Source organism: Arachis ipaensis, chromosome B07, assembly GCF_000816755.2.
Source record: "Arachis ipaensis cultivar K30076 chromosome B07, Araip1.1, whole genome shotgun sequence".
Taxonomy (NCBI): Eukaryota; Viridiplantae; Streptophyta; class Magnoliopsida; order Fabales; family Fabaceae; genus Arachis; species Arachis ipaensis.
The window spans coordinates 30,686,795-30,703,945 of NC_029791.2; the positions used below are offsets into that span (position 1 = coordinate 30,686,795).

General features: G+C 36.3%; 1 protein-coding gene and 1 long non-coding RNA gene across 2 annotated transcripts; both read left to right on the plus strand.

Moving 5' to 3' along the window:
* LOC107606917 (protein FAR1-RELATED SEQUENCE 5-like) lies at positions 4,664-6,727 on the plus strand. Its single transcript, XM_016308919.1, has 4 exons — positions 4,664-5,331; positions 5,427-5,575; positions 5,937-6,385; positions 6,470-6,727. The coding sequence occupies exons 1-4, from the start codon at positions 4,664-4,666 to the stop codon at positions 6,725-6,727; spliced, it is 1,524 nt and encodes a 507-aa protein (XP_016164405.1).
* LOC110264936 lies at positions 10,845-12,877 on the plus strand. The gene is made up of 2 exons (XR_002351323.1): positions 10,845-12,048; positions 12,132-12,877. It is a non-coding gene; the product is annotated as an uncharacterized LOC110264936 (long non-coding RNA).

The window sequence follows — 17,151 nt, forward strand, 5'->3', positions numbered from 1 at the left end:
ATGAGAGCTGGATAGTGGTTCCTCCATGCAAGCCAGCGACGACCGGGGGCGTATGGGCTGGAATTGCTGAGGCAGATTCCTTCCTCCTCTTCTCCATCTCTAAGAATGAAAGAAGGGAAGGAAGGGATTGCTCCCTCCTCAAAGGTTGGGGCTTCAATATGTGTTCTCAACCCAAATTCAGAACTTGCAGAATGGGCCAAATATTGGGTCAACTTTCAAAAGTCATTATTGTGATTAATTAATGGATCTAATTTTTTTAAAACAATGAAATCCTAATGGTTAATTTTTATTTTAAGTAGTAGCATAGAAAATATTATTTTAGGATTACTTTTTTTTATTAATTGTACCTCGCATTTACTATTTTAATTTGGCTTAAAGTATTTTTTTTCACAACCTTAAGTGCAAAGTTATTTTGAGGGGAGGGTAATGTTAGGATTAGCATTGGGCCTATAATTCAATTAGAGAAATATACTATAAATAGAAATATAGTATAATAGTATGGATATGCATGATATAATTGAAAACTCTAATTTCACTCTTGGTCCTAATTTTAGGAATTTTTATTTTATTCTCTCTGAATTTTAACCTAATTCTTTATATTCCTTGATGCAAATTCGTATTAGTACTGCATACAATAAAATAAAAAGGAAAGACAAAAAATATAATTTTACTTAAATTTGAGAAAATTAGGCTTGTTCAAATATTCGAAATTTGAAAATTGGGGTCATTTGTAATTATTTTGACAACTCCATTTAATGAAACAGTCTATAAAAGCTAGCTACGGAAACAATTATTTTCCACATACAAGCGTTTTGTCATATAAGTCTTTACAAGTCATTTATATTCACGCGTTTCGTACCGTTATTGCACGTTCTTCTTCTTCATTATTTTTCTTCTTCGTTATCGTCGTCATCAACACCACCTCTTCTTCCTCTTCCTCTTCATCCTTTTTTTTTCATTGGAATTTCTTTTTCTCTTTCTCATCCATCATCAGTTATCTCGTTGTTGAAGATAATGAATAATTCAGGTTCAGATTTTCAAATGAACCAGAACAAAATTGATTATTATTTTGAATCCAATCAAGTAGCTGAGGTGTGGTTCAATTCAGAAGAAAAAATATAGTATTAGAGGAAACATTTTTCTATATTTGCAGCAAATTTGGGTGTAACACGAAAATATTTGGGTATAATACAAAGATATTTGGATGTATTTTAAAAATTTTGGGTGTATTTTTATTTTGATAAGTTTTACATAATTCAAAACTCTTCCTCTTTCTCCTCCTCATCTTCTACTGATTCTTTTTTTTCATCATCATCACCATCTTCTTTTTCTTTTTTTTTCTTATTCATTTTTTTTGTTTTATCTTCTCAAGTTTCTTCTTATTTTACTCTCTTAACAAGAATAAAAACAAAAAATCAAACAAAGAAGAAGAAGAAACACATAATGCTACAAACTTACTTGGAAGAGGATGAACTTACATTCATTTAACCAAAAGGAAGAAAGAAATAAGTAAAGAAAGAAGAAGAAACAAATGCAGCATTAGAGGAAATATTTTTCTGTATTTGCAGCAAATTTGGGTGTAACACGAAGACATTTAGGTGTAATACGAAGATATTTGGGTGTATGTTAAAAATTTTAGGTGTATTTTTATTTTGATAAGTTCTGCATAATTCAAAACTCTCCCTCTTTCTCGTCTTTATCTTCTACTGCTTCTTCTTCCTCATCTTATTTCGTTTTCTTATAATTTTTTTAGGAGAAAAAATCAAATAAAGAAGAAAAAAATACATAATGTTGCAAAATCAATAGAAAGATGAGGAGGAAAAAAATGAAGCAATAATAACAATAATAAAAGGAACCACGATGAGAATGAAACACGCGAAGAAGAAGAAATGTGAAGAAAAAGGAAGAGGAATGCAAAGAAGAAGGAGAAGAAAAAGAAGGAGAAGGAGGAGGAAGAACGTGGAATATAAACGTTGAAAAAGAACCATTTCTTATTTCGCACTATTCAAAGTTGAGGAAGTGCATGTTTACATGCTCTCTAAATTGAGAGTTATTTTTATTGAATTTGGATTAATTTGTATAGACTTGTATTCCAAAAAAAATTGTATGTATAGCAAATTTTATAAAAAAAAATACATTGTCATGATTTTTAAATAATTCTCGAATATCTCGCATATTTTTTATTTTTAAATCACAAATATAAACGAATATTTGAAATCATTTATAAATTTAATTTTTATTGTGAACATTGAACTTGAAATCACCGCAGCTTGTGACGACGACATGCGCTTTGGCCTTACTGTCTACGTTTTGACAACGGCATTTTCATATAAAATGGCAATTACACAAAAAACAAAGCATCAAGAGCATATGCTATTTTCAATTTCTTTCTCATTAATTAAACATATAAGGATTAAGAAGGGATTCATTTCACTTTCCCAACAAAAGATAAATTAATTGATTTTAAGTTCACAAATAAGAAGTATATGACATGAATGCTGAAAATGAAACACCTTTCTTTTTTCGGTAAACAAAAACATCTTAGTATTTGAACCAGCCACCATATTATTTGGAGCCCACCAAAAAATATTACGAATATTAATGGAGACATTTTTTTAACACACAATTAATTGAGTTGTGTTATCTAGTCACTAACTAAATACAAAATTCTCTTATATTTTATTTGAACAGTGATCAATTTAACTTCATAATCAAATCTAATCAACATTTCTTTGTTATTTCCTATTTGAAAAGAAGGAAAAATATGAAGAGTCAGTACAATATATATAATGGGATTTAATTGAAATTAAGATTAAATTATAGATAAATAATTAATTTTGATTTCTTTCTAATTTGAAATTTAAAAAAAGTAGAATTATCATCAATTATAAAATCAAAACAACGACCTCCCTCTCTCAAGACGGCATGACCTCCATTCTCTCGATTACTTCGAGAATCTCGCCGCTTCAGCCCCGCCACGATCACCGACCACCGTATGCGTCTGTTCCCATCGTCTTCTCGTCTGCACAGTCCACCGCCCAGCACTACGTCCCGTTGGTTTGCAGGATCTTCGCGCCGACGCAGCAACCCCGACCTCCAGCAAGGACAGTGCGCAGCCAGTGTGCCTTCTCCCCGATGGCGACATCGCAAAACAAACGTGTTTCAAGTGAGGGTCCTCCTTCATGCACACCACAGAGCCGAGGTTCATTAATGGAGTGCGAAATGGTTGAACCGCTAGGTTGTGTTCTGTCTGCCATTGTAGAGAATTTATCAAATCAACATGAAAACGTATCCGGTGATGTTGTCGTCCACGGTGAGAAGTCGAACAAGGTGAGCAATTACGATCAACAAATTGGGCCATGGATGGTTATCTTTCAAATAATTTAGATTTTAAGTCACAATGTACATAGGGTGTTTTTTTGGATTAATGCAGTATCCAGATGTGATCGATGAGTTGAGATTCAAATAAATTTATGATTGTTTTATATTGAATGATATGATTATATGCATGGAGAATTTGCATAAATTAATTAATCATTTCATGCTTATATGACTGTTTTTTGATAGTATGGTATGCTTATATGCAGGAAGCATATTTATGCGTATATGTGTATATGAATGTATGCTGCCAGCATATTATATGGCATGCTTATATGCTAACCATCCTATTTTATTCTTAAATAAAATGCAGATGGCCTTATGCCCTTATATGAATGATGAAATAGCATAAATTAATTAGTTGGTATGCTTATATGAATGCATTATAATGTATGGTATGCGTATATTCTTCCTACATGATGGTCATTGAATGAATTAAAAAAGTAATTATAGGGTGATGCAGGCGCTGAAATCGAGGTCTGAATTAATGTGTATGGTAATTGTATATGCTGCATTTTAATCATGGAATGCTTATATGGGTGTTTTATAATGGCATTGTTTCCTTATATGCTCCCTGCATATTTTGTATTTATATGCTCATATGCTTCCTGCATATTATGTGGTATGCCTACATGCTTCCTGCATATTATTTTCTTATTTTTCATGCTGATGGGTTTATATGCTTATATGTGTGCTGAATTTGCATAAATTCACTAATTATATGCTTATATGAGTGGTTTATAATGAATGGTGTGCTTATGTTCTTCCTGCATGTGTAGAAAAGAATTTATATATATAATTCTACATGATGGTCATTGAATAAAAAAAGAAGCAACTAAAGGATGATGCAGGCGCTTAAATAATAGCTAAAATGGAATAAATAATTCTATTACCCATCGTTGTCATTTCCATGCAGTTGTTGTTAAGCTAAAATGGGTAGGATGATTAGCATGATTTCTAGCTGTTGTTGTATTTTTGGTGCTTGTGTTTGAGGTTTTATTTACATGATATTTAATAAGGATTTTTTCCTTTTGGTTACTGTGTTTCTTTCGGAATTATAGGCCATGTAACTGTCAGATGTTACTGAGGTTGGAAGTGAAGAGATGGAGCTTGGTGACGAGGTTTTGGACTCTAGTTTAATTTTGTGTAGTCATAATTCGCATGTTTGATTTGATCAATAATGGTAATTATTTTTTGTAATTAATCTTAAACATAGTTACCAGATTATGGTTGCCTTCAAGAAGACGAGATACCAAGAGTTGGAATGCGGTTTGCGCAGTTATAGATGGCTAATGACTTTTATGTTACCTACTCAAAGAAAGTAGGATTTGCAACTAAGATAAGGACGACAACATATGACAAGATCACAAAGATACCCGTTAACCAAGCTATCCACTGTAATCGCGACGGGTTCCGTGGGTCTCGTGTCAAAGCACCAACGCGGAAGAATACAATTTCAGCTGCTGGGTGCAAGGCAAGAATATATGTCAAGTTTGATAAAAACATGCAGGACTGTGTTTTGTTCAAGGTTGAGTTGAGGCACTCGCATCCATGTTCAGCGAGAAAGGCAGTGCACAACCATGAGTATAGGCAGCTGACCATGCATGCGAAGTGCGTGATCGAGGATAATGATGAGGCTGGGATTCGACCAAATAAGACATTCCTAACTTTGGCAAACGAGGCTGGGGGTCCGTCTAACATGGGATTCTCAGAAAAAGATTTAAGAAAATATATAACAGCAAGGCTCCAAACTAGCAATGTGAATGCGGATGTCAGGGAGATGATGAGCTATTTCATAAGAATGAAGGACATCAATCCGAACTTCTTTTACGCGGTGAAGTTGGATGAAGAGTGTAAATTTAGGAGTGCAGTATGGGTGGATGCAAGGTGTAGGACGTCGTATGAATACTACGGAGACGTCGTGTCAGTTGATAGCACCTACAGTACAAATAGGTATGAAGTAGTTAAGTTGGTGTTTTATCCCTTTTTTTTTAAACTCTATCCGATCATGATTGGAGTTTCTTATGTCTGGTTAGTTTTTCTGGTAGGCATGGATTACCATTTGTGTCGTTCGTTAGGGTCAACCACAATGGTAAGTCGACCCTCCTCGGTTATGCTTTGCTGGGGAATGAGGAAATTCCAAGTTATGAGTGGGTTTTCAGCAAATGGGTGAAGTGCATGGGAACTGCTCCACAATGTATCATAACCGATCAATGTCAATCCATTTTCTGTGCAATCAGAAATACATTACCTAACACACACCACCAGTGGTGCATCTAGCATATTACGAAGAAGTTACCGCACAAGCTTGGGGGTTACCACCGGTACAGAGATTTGTATGATGACCTCAATGACATTGTGTGGAACTCTCGGACTGAAGAGTCATTCGAGGATAACTAGTCTGAATTTATAGATGAGTACAACTTACATAACAACACATGGCTGTCAGGTTTGTTAGTGTACGATTACTTCACACGCTTTAATTGACAATTATTTGGTTTCTGGATTTTTTTATTTGTAGAAATAAGTTTGGTGTAAGGTTTCTTTATTTTTTGTAGATCTTTTTGATGACCGATGCATGTGGGTCCCCATATACTTCAAGGGTGAATTTTGGGCTGCCATGAGGAGTACGCAAAGGAATGAGAGCATGCACGCATTCTACGGTGGATTCTTACACAGTAAGACTAGCTTGGTTCAATTTGTTCACGAATATCACAATGTGCTTGGAATCAAAGAGCAGAGGGAATTGGAGGATGATGCTGCAGACTCGAGAGGGGTTATCCCTTGTGCAATGAGCTCGCCTATGGAGAGACAATTTCAGCAAGAGTATACTACCATCATGTTTAGGGATGTTCAAACTGAGTTCGTGAAGAAGGCTGATTGCAGAGTCTCTGTAGTTGCTGAACAGGGACCATTGGTGTGCACGAAGGTGGAAGAGGAGAAATTAGTCAACGATACTATTCTCTACGTTCCATACGATGTACACTTTGACCGTTCCTCACAGGAGGTTCATTGTGAGTGCAATCTTTTCGAGAGTTCAGGTGTGTTGTGCTATCACTGTCTTGCAATTTTTCATTCGTATAAAGTGTAGAAAGTACCTATCTGTTATGTTCTCCCTCGATGGAGCAAGAAAATCAAGCGCAAGCATACGTATGTCAAGAGTAGCCATGATGTCAGTCGGTCAGATGAGAGTCATGTTGCATTCAGGGGACTGTGTACACACTTTTATAATGTTGCTCAAGAGACCGTCGGTGACGATAACGAAATAGCATTGTTGCATGCTGCTATGGAAGAAACAAGGGCCAAGTTGGCTGTGCACCGTGCTAAGAAGATGTCTGAGAGCGTGTGAGAGACCCACACCAGCATTGGCTCACAGAGTTTGAACGTTGTCGGTGTCGTCGACATCAAAGGTCACCACAAAGGGCCGGCCAAAGAGTAAGAGGCTCGCTGCTACCCTGGAGAAGTCCTTCAAGAATTCTGCTCGGAGAAAAAACAAGAATTCATCCCCAGTACATGTTTGGCTTAATCTCGACCTTGCATGTTTATTTTGTATAGTACTATGCAAGAAGATAACTGTTGGATCTTTTTTTTTGTGTTTAGCAGGTGGTTCGTCCGGACGCATCTCAAGATGTAAACCTTGGTGCTGTTGTTGGCCGGAATGTGCCCGAACAAGCTGGTGGTTTAATGTCTTTGTTAAGCTCCTTCAACAAAAGTTAGAATAAGTTGGACAAGGTTGTGCTAGTGTTTATTTTTTCATCTCTGTGTTTATTGGGTTCATATTAGTTTTAAGGTTTGTAGGCAGCTATTGCAAAAGTCCATATGTGAGTAATTCCCATAATCCTTTTTTCTTTGGTGAGAATGAACTACTATACTCTATTAATTTCGTGTAGACTGAATGCATAATGATTATAGTTGATGGTTATTCTATAATTTATGAGTTAGGTTAATAAATTTGTACTCGATTGCTCCATGCTTTACTATATAGTTTTTTGGTGCGTAGCCGTTCGTTCTAGATAGTGACTACATGGTTTGTTTTTTCAACTGATGCGGATGTTCAATTATGTAAGGGATTGGATGTTCACTTTCACTTTCAACATGGATGGTTATTCGTGTGTGCTTGTATGTGCAATGATTGGTGGTTTTGTTTTAGTTAACTATCACGGTTTCACAAGGTTATTTTACACGATCATGTGGTACGTAGCTAGTCGTTTTAAAGGGTAATTATGTTGTTATTTTTACCAAGTTACACTGGATGTTCGTTATAGTATCAATTAGGATGTTTAGTTTATCAGTATTTGTGGATGGTTATTTATCGCCTACTGAAAGAACGAAACTCTCGTGCGATCTAGAATTTTCACAATTAAATTCGCGTTGTAAGTATAGCTTCTAGACCGACAAGAATTCCTTTCTTACAAAAGTTTGGTTGTCACTAGTAACAAAACTCAATAAAATTTATAACCGAAGTATTCAAACCTCGGGTCGTCTTCTCAAGGAATTGTAGGGAAGTGATCTTATTATTGGTTATGGAAAAGGAAAAATTTTGGGTTTTTGAAATAAGAAACAAGTAATTTAAATGACAAAGAAAATAAATTAATAATTAATAAAACTCTTGGCAAGGTATGAGAATTAGAAATCCTATCCTAGTTATCCTTATCAACGGTGATGAGAATTGGGTTTAATCCCACTGAGTTAACCCTTGCTTTTATATCCGCCTTTGTTTCGATCTATATTTTTTCAGTCGGGCGGTTTGGAAATTGTATTCTCACCAAGATGACCAAACGTCTTCCGAGACCCATTCAATTGAACTTGACACCAATCCTTGCACTTCAAATTGAAGCGTGGAGCCTTATTGAATCTTGCATACCAGCTCTGAGTGTGAACCATTTCCCTTTTACTCTTAAAGTCGCAGAGAGCTCTAAGCTGGCCATCTGTTTCAAGCAAACCATATTCAAGTGGAAAAGTAAAGATAAAAGCTAAAGATTTTACCCACTTGAAATTTGTATTGGGCGGTAATGGCCTTGGGACAGGTGTTTCCAGTGGTTTTACAAGCTCTACTCCCTTGTGTTCTACTGTGAATTCCTCCACTTCCTTGTAAACTTCTTCAAATTCAACCATGTCTTGATCAAAGTCCTCGATTTCTTCCTCATCATCACTTAAGTCATAAGTTGGAGGTTGAGAAAAATCTACCTCCACATCATCTTCGTATTCACTTGGGTAAGATTCTTCAGGCTCAAGGAGTTCAGTTGCGGATGCAAGTTGGTTACTGGGAGAGCTTGATTCATGATCATCAATGCTAAGGGAATCAGCTTCTTGGTCTGTTTCGCCCAATTCTTCACAAGGTATATGCCTTGGAGGTTGTGCACTATCTTCCTTAGCATCAATTTCAAGCTTCTCAGTGGAATCCTTTATAGTTCTCGATTCCCATGGAGGTTCAGCATCTCCTAAATCTTCAACCACTTCTTCTTCTGTAACTATTATGGCTTCCTCCACTTGTTCCAATACAAAGCCATGTTCCTCATTGTCCACCGAAGTTTCTAGTGTCTCTTTCATGCTACGCTCTTCTTTTGACTCTCCACATGTAGCCATGGGAATACTTTGAGTGCTCCGATGTTGGGAAGCTAATTTATTCACTACCTTGGTTAAGGCAGTTGTGAATTCCAATACATCCCTTTGCATCTTCGCTTGTCCTTGAAGAAAAACACGAAGGGTGTCATCCATTGGAGATTGGGGTGGATATGAGGGTTCAATGGTTGGGAGAGAGGGCTCATAATACGAAGGTAGTTCTTCTTGAATAGGATATGGAGATGGTGAATATTGAGGTGGTGGTTCTGGGGAGTAATCGGATTGGAGTTGGGGTGGATATGGGTTAGGGTCGTCTGGAGGTGTTTGGTTGTAGAAGGCTTGTGAGTATGGTGGTTCAAAGCTATGTTGAGGAGGTGGATCATAGGTATATGATGGGGGTCCACCATAACAATTGTCTTGGCATGCATTGTAAGATGGTCTTTGTCTGTGGTATTGTGAAAGGTGTTGCTGCCGGAAGGGTTGATCAGATCCTCGTGACTCCTTCCATCTCTGATTGTTTTGACCTTGACGCATGTTCCTGTTATAATTTCCATTCCTTGCAACAACATTGGAACCAAACTCAAAGCGGTAGGGGTGAGAGTTCATAGTAAATAATAAAAATTAAAAATAAAAAGAAATAAACAGGTAAAAGAAAATATTTACAATAACCAATAATAAGGCACACAGTTGCAATTCCCCGGCAACGGTACCATTTTGAAAGAACGAAACTCTCGCGCGATCTAGAATTTTCACAATTAAATTCGCGTTGTAAGTATAGCTTCTAGACCGACAATAATTCCTTTCTTACAAAAGTTTGGTTGTCACTAGTAACAAAACCCAATAAAATTTATAACCGAAGTATTCAAACCTCGGGTTGTCTTCTCAAGAAATTGCAGGGAAGTGATCTTATTATTGGTTATGGAAAAGGTAAAATTTTTTGTTTTTGAAATAAGAAACAAGTAATTTAAATGACAAAGGAAAATAAATTAATAATTAATAAAACTCTTGGCAAGGTATGAGAATTAGAAGTCCTATCCTAGTTATCCTTATCAACGGTGATGAGAATTGGGTTTTAATCCCACTGAATTAACCCTTGCTAAACAAAGGAAGGTCAATTGGACTAATCAATTTGATCCTCAGGTCCTAGTCAATTCCTAAGGAAAGACTAGAGTTATTGGAATTAAATTCAATTAGCAAAAATAACAATTATCAATCACGATGAGTTTGATAACTCAAGAGTCTCCAATTAATCAATTAAAGCCAAGAATGTAAAAGGCTAAATAAAAATCATAAATCTGAAATACCTCAATTGCATTAATAATAGAAAATCAATTTAAACATAAAGAGTTCATAAACTAAATTGATAAAATAAATAAAAGGAACATTGAACCTGTAATGAAGATAAGCAGTCCTAAAATTGAGAGAAATCCTAATCCTAATCCTAAGAGAGAGGAGAGAACCTCTCTCTCTAAGAACTACATCTAATCCTAAAATTATGTATATGAATGTATGATAAATTGTTCTACGTCTATCCCTTGATTCCTCCATTCTCTGACTTATATTCTGTGTTTCTGGTTTGGATTTGGGCCGAAAAAAGGGTCCAAAAATCGCTGGGGGCATTTTCTGCAGATTCTTGTACGTGGCGTCTGTCAAATTGCACTAAAGAAACGGTTGAGGGCCTTGAGCTGCATCATTATATTCTATTGTTTTGTTCAAACAAAATTTGATTATGTTTTTATTCATTATTTTTAACTCATGGTCCCAGCTACAAGAGTAGGATAAGTATACAATATTCACTTTTTTGTGTGCCTCAGTAAGCTAGAGAAATCTCACTATCCCGAGTTTAAAGTTGTAACAAGACAGGTGTCCTTAATTGCTAGGAGGTGAATCCATTTTCGCTAGTGTTTATTAGATATTCATTTTCACTCCGTTCATTTTGCTTTCTATGAATTTTCAGCACAATGTCCACTTTCTATTTTTTGTATTCATTCTTTCATTTGAAGCCTTTTTAGATTTAGGTTAACTCTTCTATCTTTCATCTTTGTTCCATACTATTAGACAACAACTTAGGGCCATCAATGAATCTCGTGCTCAGAAGAGAAAGGTAACCTTAACTGTGTCTTTTTTGCATTTTATCCTTTCTAAACATTCTTATTTATTATGTGATTCAATGGTTGGTCTTTATCATAGATATTGGGCATATTTAATTGGATGGTTACTTCAGTATGTAATTGGGCCATTGGTTTTGATAGATAATGTTAATACAGGAAAATTAGGAGAATTGATTTCAATGACCGTGAATGCTATTTTGATGTTATTATGTTGAAGGCTTCTTTGAAAACATTTGATGTGTTTTATTTTTCTTTTAGTTTTTATCTGGTTTGTGTTTATTTATAAAAAATTTTCATTCTAGATGCTCAAATCGGAGTACATCTGAACTGGATAGCTAATTTGTGATTTATTTATTCGAATGGCCTTTTCTGGATGAAAAAATTGATTTCTGGGGCTGCCAAGTTGATGCATTGTGTGAAAGTAGTTTACATTGATGATTGGTGTGGTTGTAATTGACGACTGTGCTGCTCCTCTTAGTTTATTAATAATTATTTGTAAGCCGTTTGGATGGTCGCTTTAGTAGAGTATTGGATGGTTGGTCTATCTGATAGATCTTGCACTTATTTATTTGGATCGTTACTTCAGTATGTGGTTGGACAGTTGGTCTTCATAGTTGATGCTCTGTTTACATGAATTAGTTTTTTATCTTAAGTAAAGATGGTTACTATAGGGACATTTGGAGGTTTGATCTTAATAAATCTTACGAAGCATATCAGATATTAGAAATAAGCTAGAATCTTCAATGCCAATAATTTCTTTTCGGCTTCGATAAATCAGTATTATCTTCTGATGCCATCTAGCTCCAATAATTAAGGTTACATCGATTGAAAGGTAAGATTGTGCTATTATTTATATTATTTGGCTGCAGGTCACCTGCTTCTTTTGTTAGAGGTAAAAACTTAGAATTCAGGGGGATTACTGCGTGAGTAATTTTTCACGGTGCTCCAACAAACCCATTTTTACACCGGCTGAACACAAAATCAGATGGGTAAAAAGGTATCCCATTGTTTACATGATTAAAAGAACATGTGTGATTATATTTTTTGACATCATTCTGATCCTAATTTTTTGCTCAACAGAAATTAGTCGAGACGTGATGCTCACCTTGCTATATTAACAACTTGTTTACCCACTTGGAACTACATAATAAGCACGCTAAGTTGGCTGAGATTGAGGCAATTGGATTTGATTTCTTGCGGCGGGTACCGCTGTGGCATGTGAAGCAGAGCATCATGCTCCAACTAGCTAGGGCCTATGACGTGGACTCAAACACTCTCAGGGTCGACGCGGGGGACATTTGCGTTACCACCGAACTGATCGGCAGTGTATTCAGCATACCTTCTCAAGGTTAGTCGAAGTTATGTAAGATGTAAAAATTCCTATGCGTTGTTTTTGTTTTTCCTTTGTTGACACTGACTGATTATTGTACAATGTCTCGTTAACGTAGGGGACCCAATCCCAGAACTGCAGAAAAAAATGCATCGCATTTGGCAATGAAGAGAGTGTTCTAAAAGAAAACTACAACACAATTGCGGGACTTTGTCTTTTCCTGTCCAATGGAGACCGAGCAACAGAGGATGACCTTTAGACGATACTTTATCCTGGTGGTTTTGAAGATGTTTCTTAGCCCCACAAGCCAGCAGACTATTTTCCCGTGACACCTCCCTCCAATATTGGATGTATCGAACCCAAGAAAATTCCACTGGCCGTATGAGATACTAAAGTGGTTTCAAGATGCAATAAGGAAATTCCAAGACCAGAACCGGAAAACATGCGGCGGGTGCATGTTCGTGTTGCTGGTGTCGCAAATAAATTTCCTAAATTTAAAAAACATGTACGTCTTAAGGTGTAAATCCTAATATTTAAGTTACTTGTGTATAGGTTCTGTACTTTCAGCGCTTAAAGCATGGTTTGTTACATGCATGTCAAGTAGCCGAGCCTTGGATTGATGAATGGACCGCTAATGAACTTGATAAGAAGGCCGAGCATGTTATCTCACAGGTTCAATCTCTAATAATCTCATTTTTATAATCAAATTGAATACAAATGCCATTGGAGGTTCACTTTGATTTTTTTCTAACTTTGTTGTCCCAGATTGAACAAATAGGGTTGCATCGTCGACAATGCAAGGAAGGCGAAAAAACAGAAGAAAGAGTCTAGTAGTAAAGCAGTAAACGAAAAAGGAAGGTATAAAAGGTCCCGCAAGGACTCTGACCAATCGCCGTCTACCCAGGGCAAGACTACATCTCAGGAAAGCTATAAGGATGCGGATAAGGTAATCTGCTTTCATTATGATAGAACGTGCGCTTATTTGAAATTGGATAGTTACTTATGTGATTAGATGGTTGGTCCTTATCATAGATATTGCACTTATTTAATTGGATGGTTACTTAAGTATGTAATCGGATGTTTGGTTTTGATAGATGATGTTTATACAGAAAAATTGGGAGAATTGATTTCAATGACCGTAAATGCTATTTACATATTATTATGTTGAAGGCTTCTTTGAATACATTTGATGTGTTTTATTTTTCTTAAGTTTTTATTGGATTTGTGTTTGTTAAGTAAACAAATGCATTTAAGATGCTCAAATTGGGTGATGATCTGAACTGGATAGCTAACTTATGATTTATTTATTCAGATGGCTTTTATGTACGAAAAAATTGTTTTCTGGGGCTGCCAAGTTGATGCATTGTGTGAAAATAGTTTACATTGATGATTGGTGTGGTTGTAATTGACGATTGTGCTACTCCACTTAGTACGTTAATAATTTTCCTAAGCCATTTGGATGGTCGCTTTAGTAGGCTATTGGATGGTTGGTCTTTATGATAACTCGTTCGCTTATTTAATTGGATCGTTACTTCAGTATGTGTTTGGATGGTTGGTCTTTATCATAGATCTTGGGTTTTTAAAATTGATTGTTATTTCAGTATATAATCGGATGGTTGGTTTTGATAGATGATGTTTAAACAGAAAAATTGGGAGAATTAATTTCAATGACCGTGAATGCTAGTTTGGAGTTATTATGTTGAAGGCTTCTTTGAATACAATTAATATGTTTTATTTCTCTTTGAGTTTTTATTTAGTTTGTGTTTGTTAAGTAAACAAATGCATTTAAGATGCTCAAATGGGGTTATAATCTAAATTGGATAGCTAATTTGTGATTCAATTGTGTTAGTATTTTGATGCATCCTCTTGTTATGTTGGTACATTCCACCTTGTCTGGTGTGCAATGTGCTGTGATGTGCATGTAATTGTTAATTCTTGGGTAATTCCAACAGTGTGGCAAGGTCGACGGTGGAAGAAAACAGCCACGCAAGGACTCTGAACAGGCGCCATCTATCAAGAGTTGGTCCAAACCTCAGCATAGAGATATCGATACGCAGAAGGTGAGCTCGGTTACTTAAAATTACTTGTGTTATTATCATGGGTGTTTATTTTATCATGCAAATGATGATATCTACGACGACAAGTTTGAGTATTTATGATGCAAATGACGATTTCTATTAATATCACCATAGGAATGCAGGCTTGGTACAAGGAGAAAGTTGCCTATCTGTAGAAGCCGATCTAGAAGCGGCACCAAAAAAGCAATTCCAAGAGAAAGTGTCCTAAGAAGCAAGGGTGCACCTTTGGTAGTCCCGGACTCTGATGATGAAGACGACATGCCGCTTGCTAGAAGGCATCGATTATTCCAACAACAGCCTCCACCATAGGATGTAAAACAAGCAGAGCCCGTGTTCAATGACGATCATGAAGGTGCTCAAGAAGAAAACCCTGACCACAAGGATGCATCTCCATATACACCGTTAGCGGCACATGTCCAGCTCACCGAGTATGATTTTGACCAGTAAGTTGTTTCTGGCTTACCTTGCTGTATATTTCTCTTCTTTATTTTTCTTAACCCGTATTGTGATTAGCCGTGGTGGTAAGCATAACTTGTCATTTTAGCTAACGTCATATTGCACTCGTTTGCAGCAAATTTGACATCTTAATCGTACAGTGTCTTGAATTTGAGCAAGTGCTGAATAATGTTGAACAGGGGCAGCAAACAAAGGCCATAATCATGCAGCCCTTACAAACAGTGTTGCCAAACAAATCAGGCTACCATACACCGAGTCCAGGGAGACCTAGCTTTTCACTCGGTTTAACTCAGCTTGAAAAGACTCCAACCTCATCCCCGATACATTCAATTCATCCAAGACTAAGAAATATAAAGAAGGGGGAGACTAAGGAGAAACAAATCAGAGCACGGATACTTAACTCGTCCTTGAACAAAGAGCAAGATTTGGCTTACTATGAAGGCCGGGAACATATGGTATCACAAAGGAAGGACTTATGGACCTTGAAAGCTCGTAGTTGGGTCAACAGCTGCGTAAGTATATGAACCTAATCATGCGTCTAAATTTCCTATCTTTCTAACGGTGTTTAGATTACACTTGCTGAATAAATTATGTAGATAATTCAATGGATATGCTACTCCTTCAACGACACCGAATCATCTAGATTCAAGCGAGATTTCTATTGCGTGTCCAAGCATATTGGTAATTACACTATACTAATTACAATGTGAAAAATATTTGGTAAGGATTCTTATTATGTGTGGGTTTGCAGGAATCAGTCACAAGAAAAGATAATCTGGCATCATTTATTGACGGTGCAAGACCAATTTATGATGGTCTTAGTCCAAAATTTGGTGAGAAAACTAGGTTCTTTGACAAACTCGAAGCTGCAAAGAGAAAATGGGTGAGTTGTAATCTTTTAAAAAAAATATGAACTTACAATATATTATACGGCGTGTAAAATGTTGTACATCATTGGTCTCTTTTTCCGGTTTATGTTGCATGAGTTGTGTGTAATTATTTTGTTACTAGCGATAGCTCCACTCTGCCTTATTATGTTCAAAGTAAACTTGGAAACATCTCCCTTGATGCTGTATGTGTTATTTAACATGGACAAGGATAGTCCGTTTGACTGTTAGGGATTGCTGTTTTGTTTTGAAATATTTATATCCTGTCTGAACTAGGTCCTATTTTATGCGTGTCGTTTGTTTATATACCAATATTTGTATAAGTGGCCTAAAGCGGGCTTTGGAATCCAACATTAAGTCCATGGTTAAATTTGGAACGGATGGTCACTGTTACCAACTATTGATATGGTTGTTTTTATTTGCATATTTTGCTCTTCGGGTTTGCCATGTTATTACGTTGATTGAATCTACTATACTTTGCTGTTAGAAATGGGTTAGGTGAGTCTCCTAGACTCAGTAAATAGTTGTTATAGGCTTCCTGTGTCATCTAGACCGTTAATTTTTTTTCTTTTTCTAAGAAATATATCGTGACTGTCATCTGATTTGAGGATGTTCTGGTTCTTGCATGGTCGAGGGAGATCAATAATTTTTTTTTCCTTTTTTTAAGAGACAAACTCATTCCTATGTACTGTTTGCTGCAGTGGTTAATTCATAATTGTTGGAGGGGTCATTGGTGGGTATATGCATTTGAGGTGAATGCGAAGCGCCTAGTGATAATCAACAGTTTGCATTCTGCACCAGAAGATGATGAAAGGGATAAACTCGATGCATATGTGGTAAGCTACTATACTTCTTTTATACAATATACAACTATAGTTTCTAATTCAATAGCATGTTGTTCGACTATGTTCGTTTCATGATTTTCAGGGGAGACTGTTTGAGGACATGGCAAGCATTGTAATTCCTGCATTCGTCCGGACTACATACGGCCCATCTCGTTCTTACACCAGGGTTCCAAAGCAACCGAACAAGTGAGATGAAATTATAACTCAACTTGAGGCTTTTTAGTTTTCTTTCCATCATGGGGCATACCATATTAAAACTTCTCATCCTGATTGCAAAAGTATGTTATTTGCCTGTAGCTTTGACTGTGGCATGTGCGTTATTAAGTTCATGGAAAGTTGGACCGAAGATCGTGCTCTTGATGAATGGGACGAGGTTTATTCAATAAACTTTTGGGCATATATCACTTGTCAATTTGAACAAATATCACTGTAACAATTCTTACTACTAACTCGCCTGGTAAATCTATTTACAGGATTCACTCAGATCATACAGGATGGAGTTGA

Excerpts from the sequence above, each read along its gene's own strand:
- LOC107606917 (XM_016308919.1), top strand. The coding sequence starts at position 4,664 with ATGGCTAATGACTTTTATGTTACCTACTCAAAGAAAGTAGGATTTGCA. Across the intron at positions 5,576-5,936 it reads CATGGGAACTGCTCCACAAT|ATCTTTTTGATGACCGATGC; the intron begins GTATCATAACCG and ends TATTTTTTGTAG. Across the intron at positions 6,386-6,469 it reads TTGACCGTTCCTCACAGGAG|AAAGTACCTATCTGTTATGT; the intron begins GTTCATTGTGAG and ends TATAAAGTGTAG.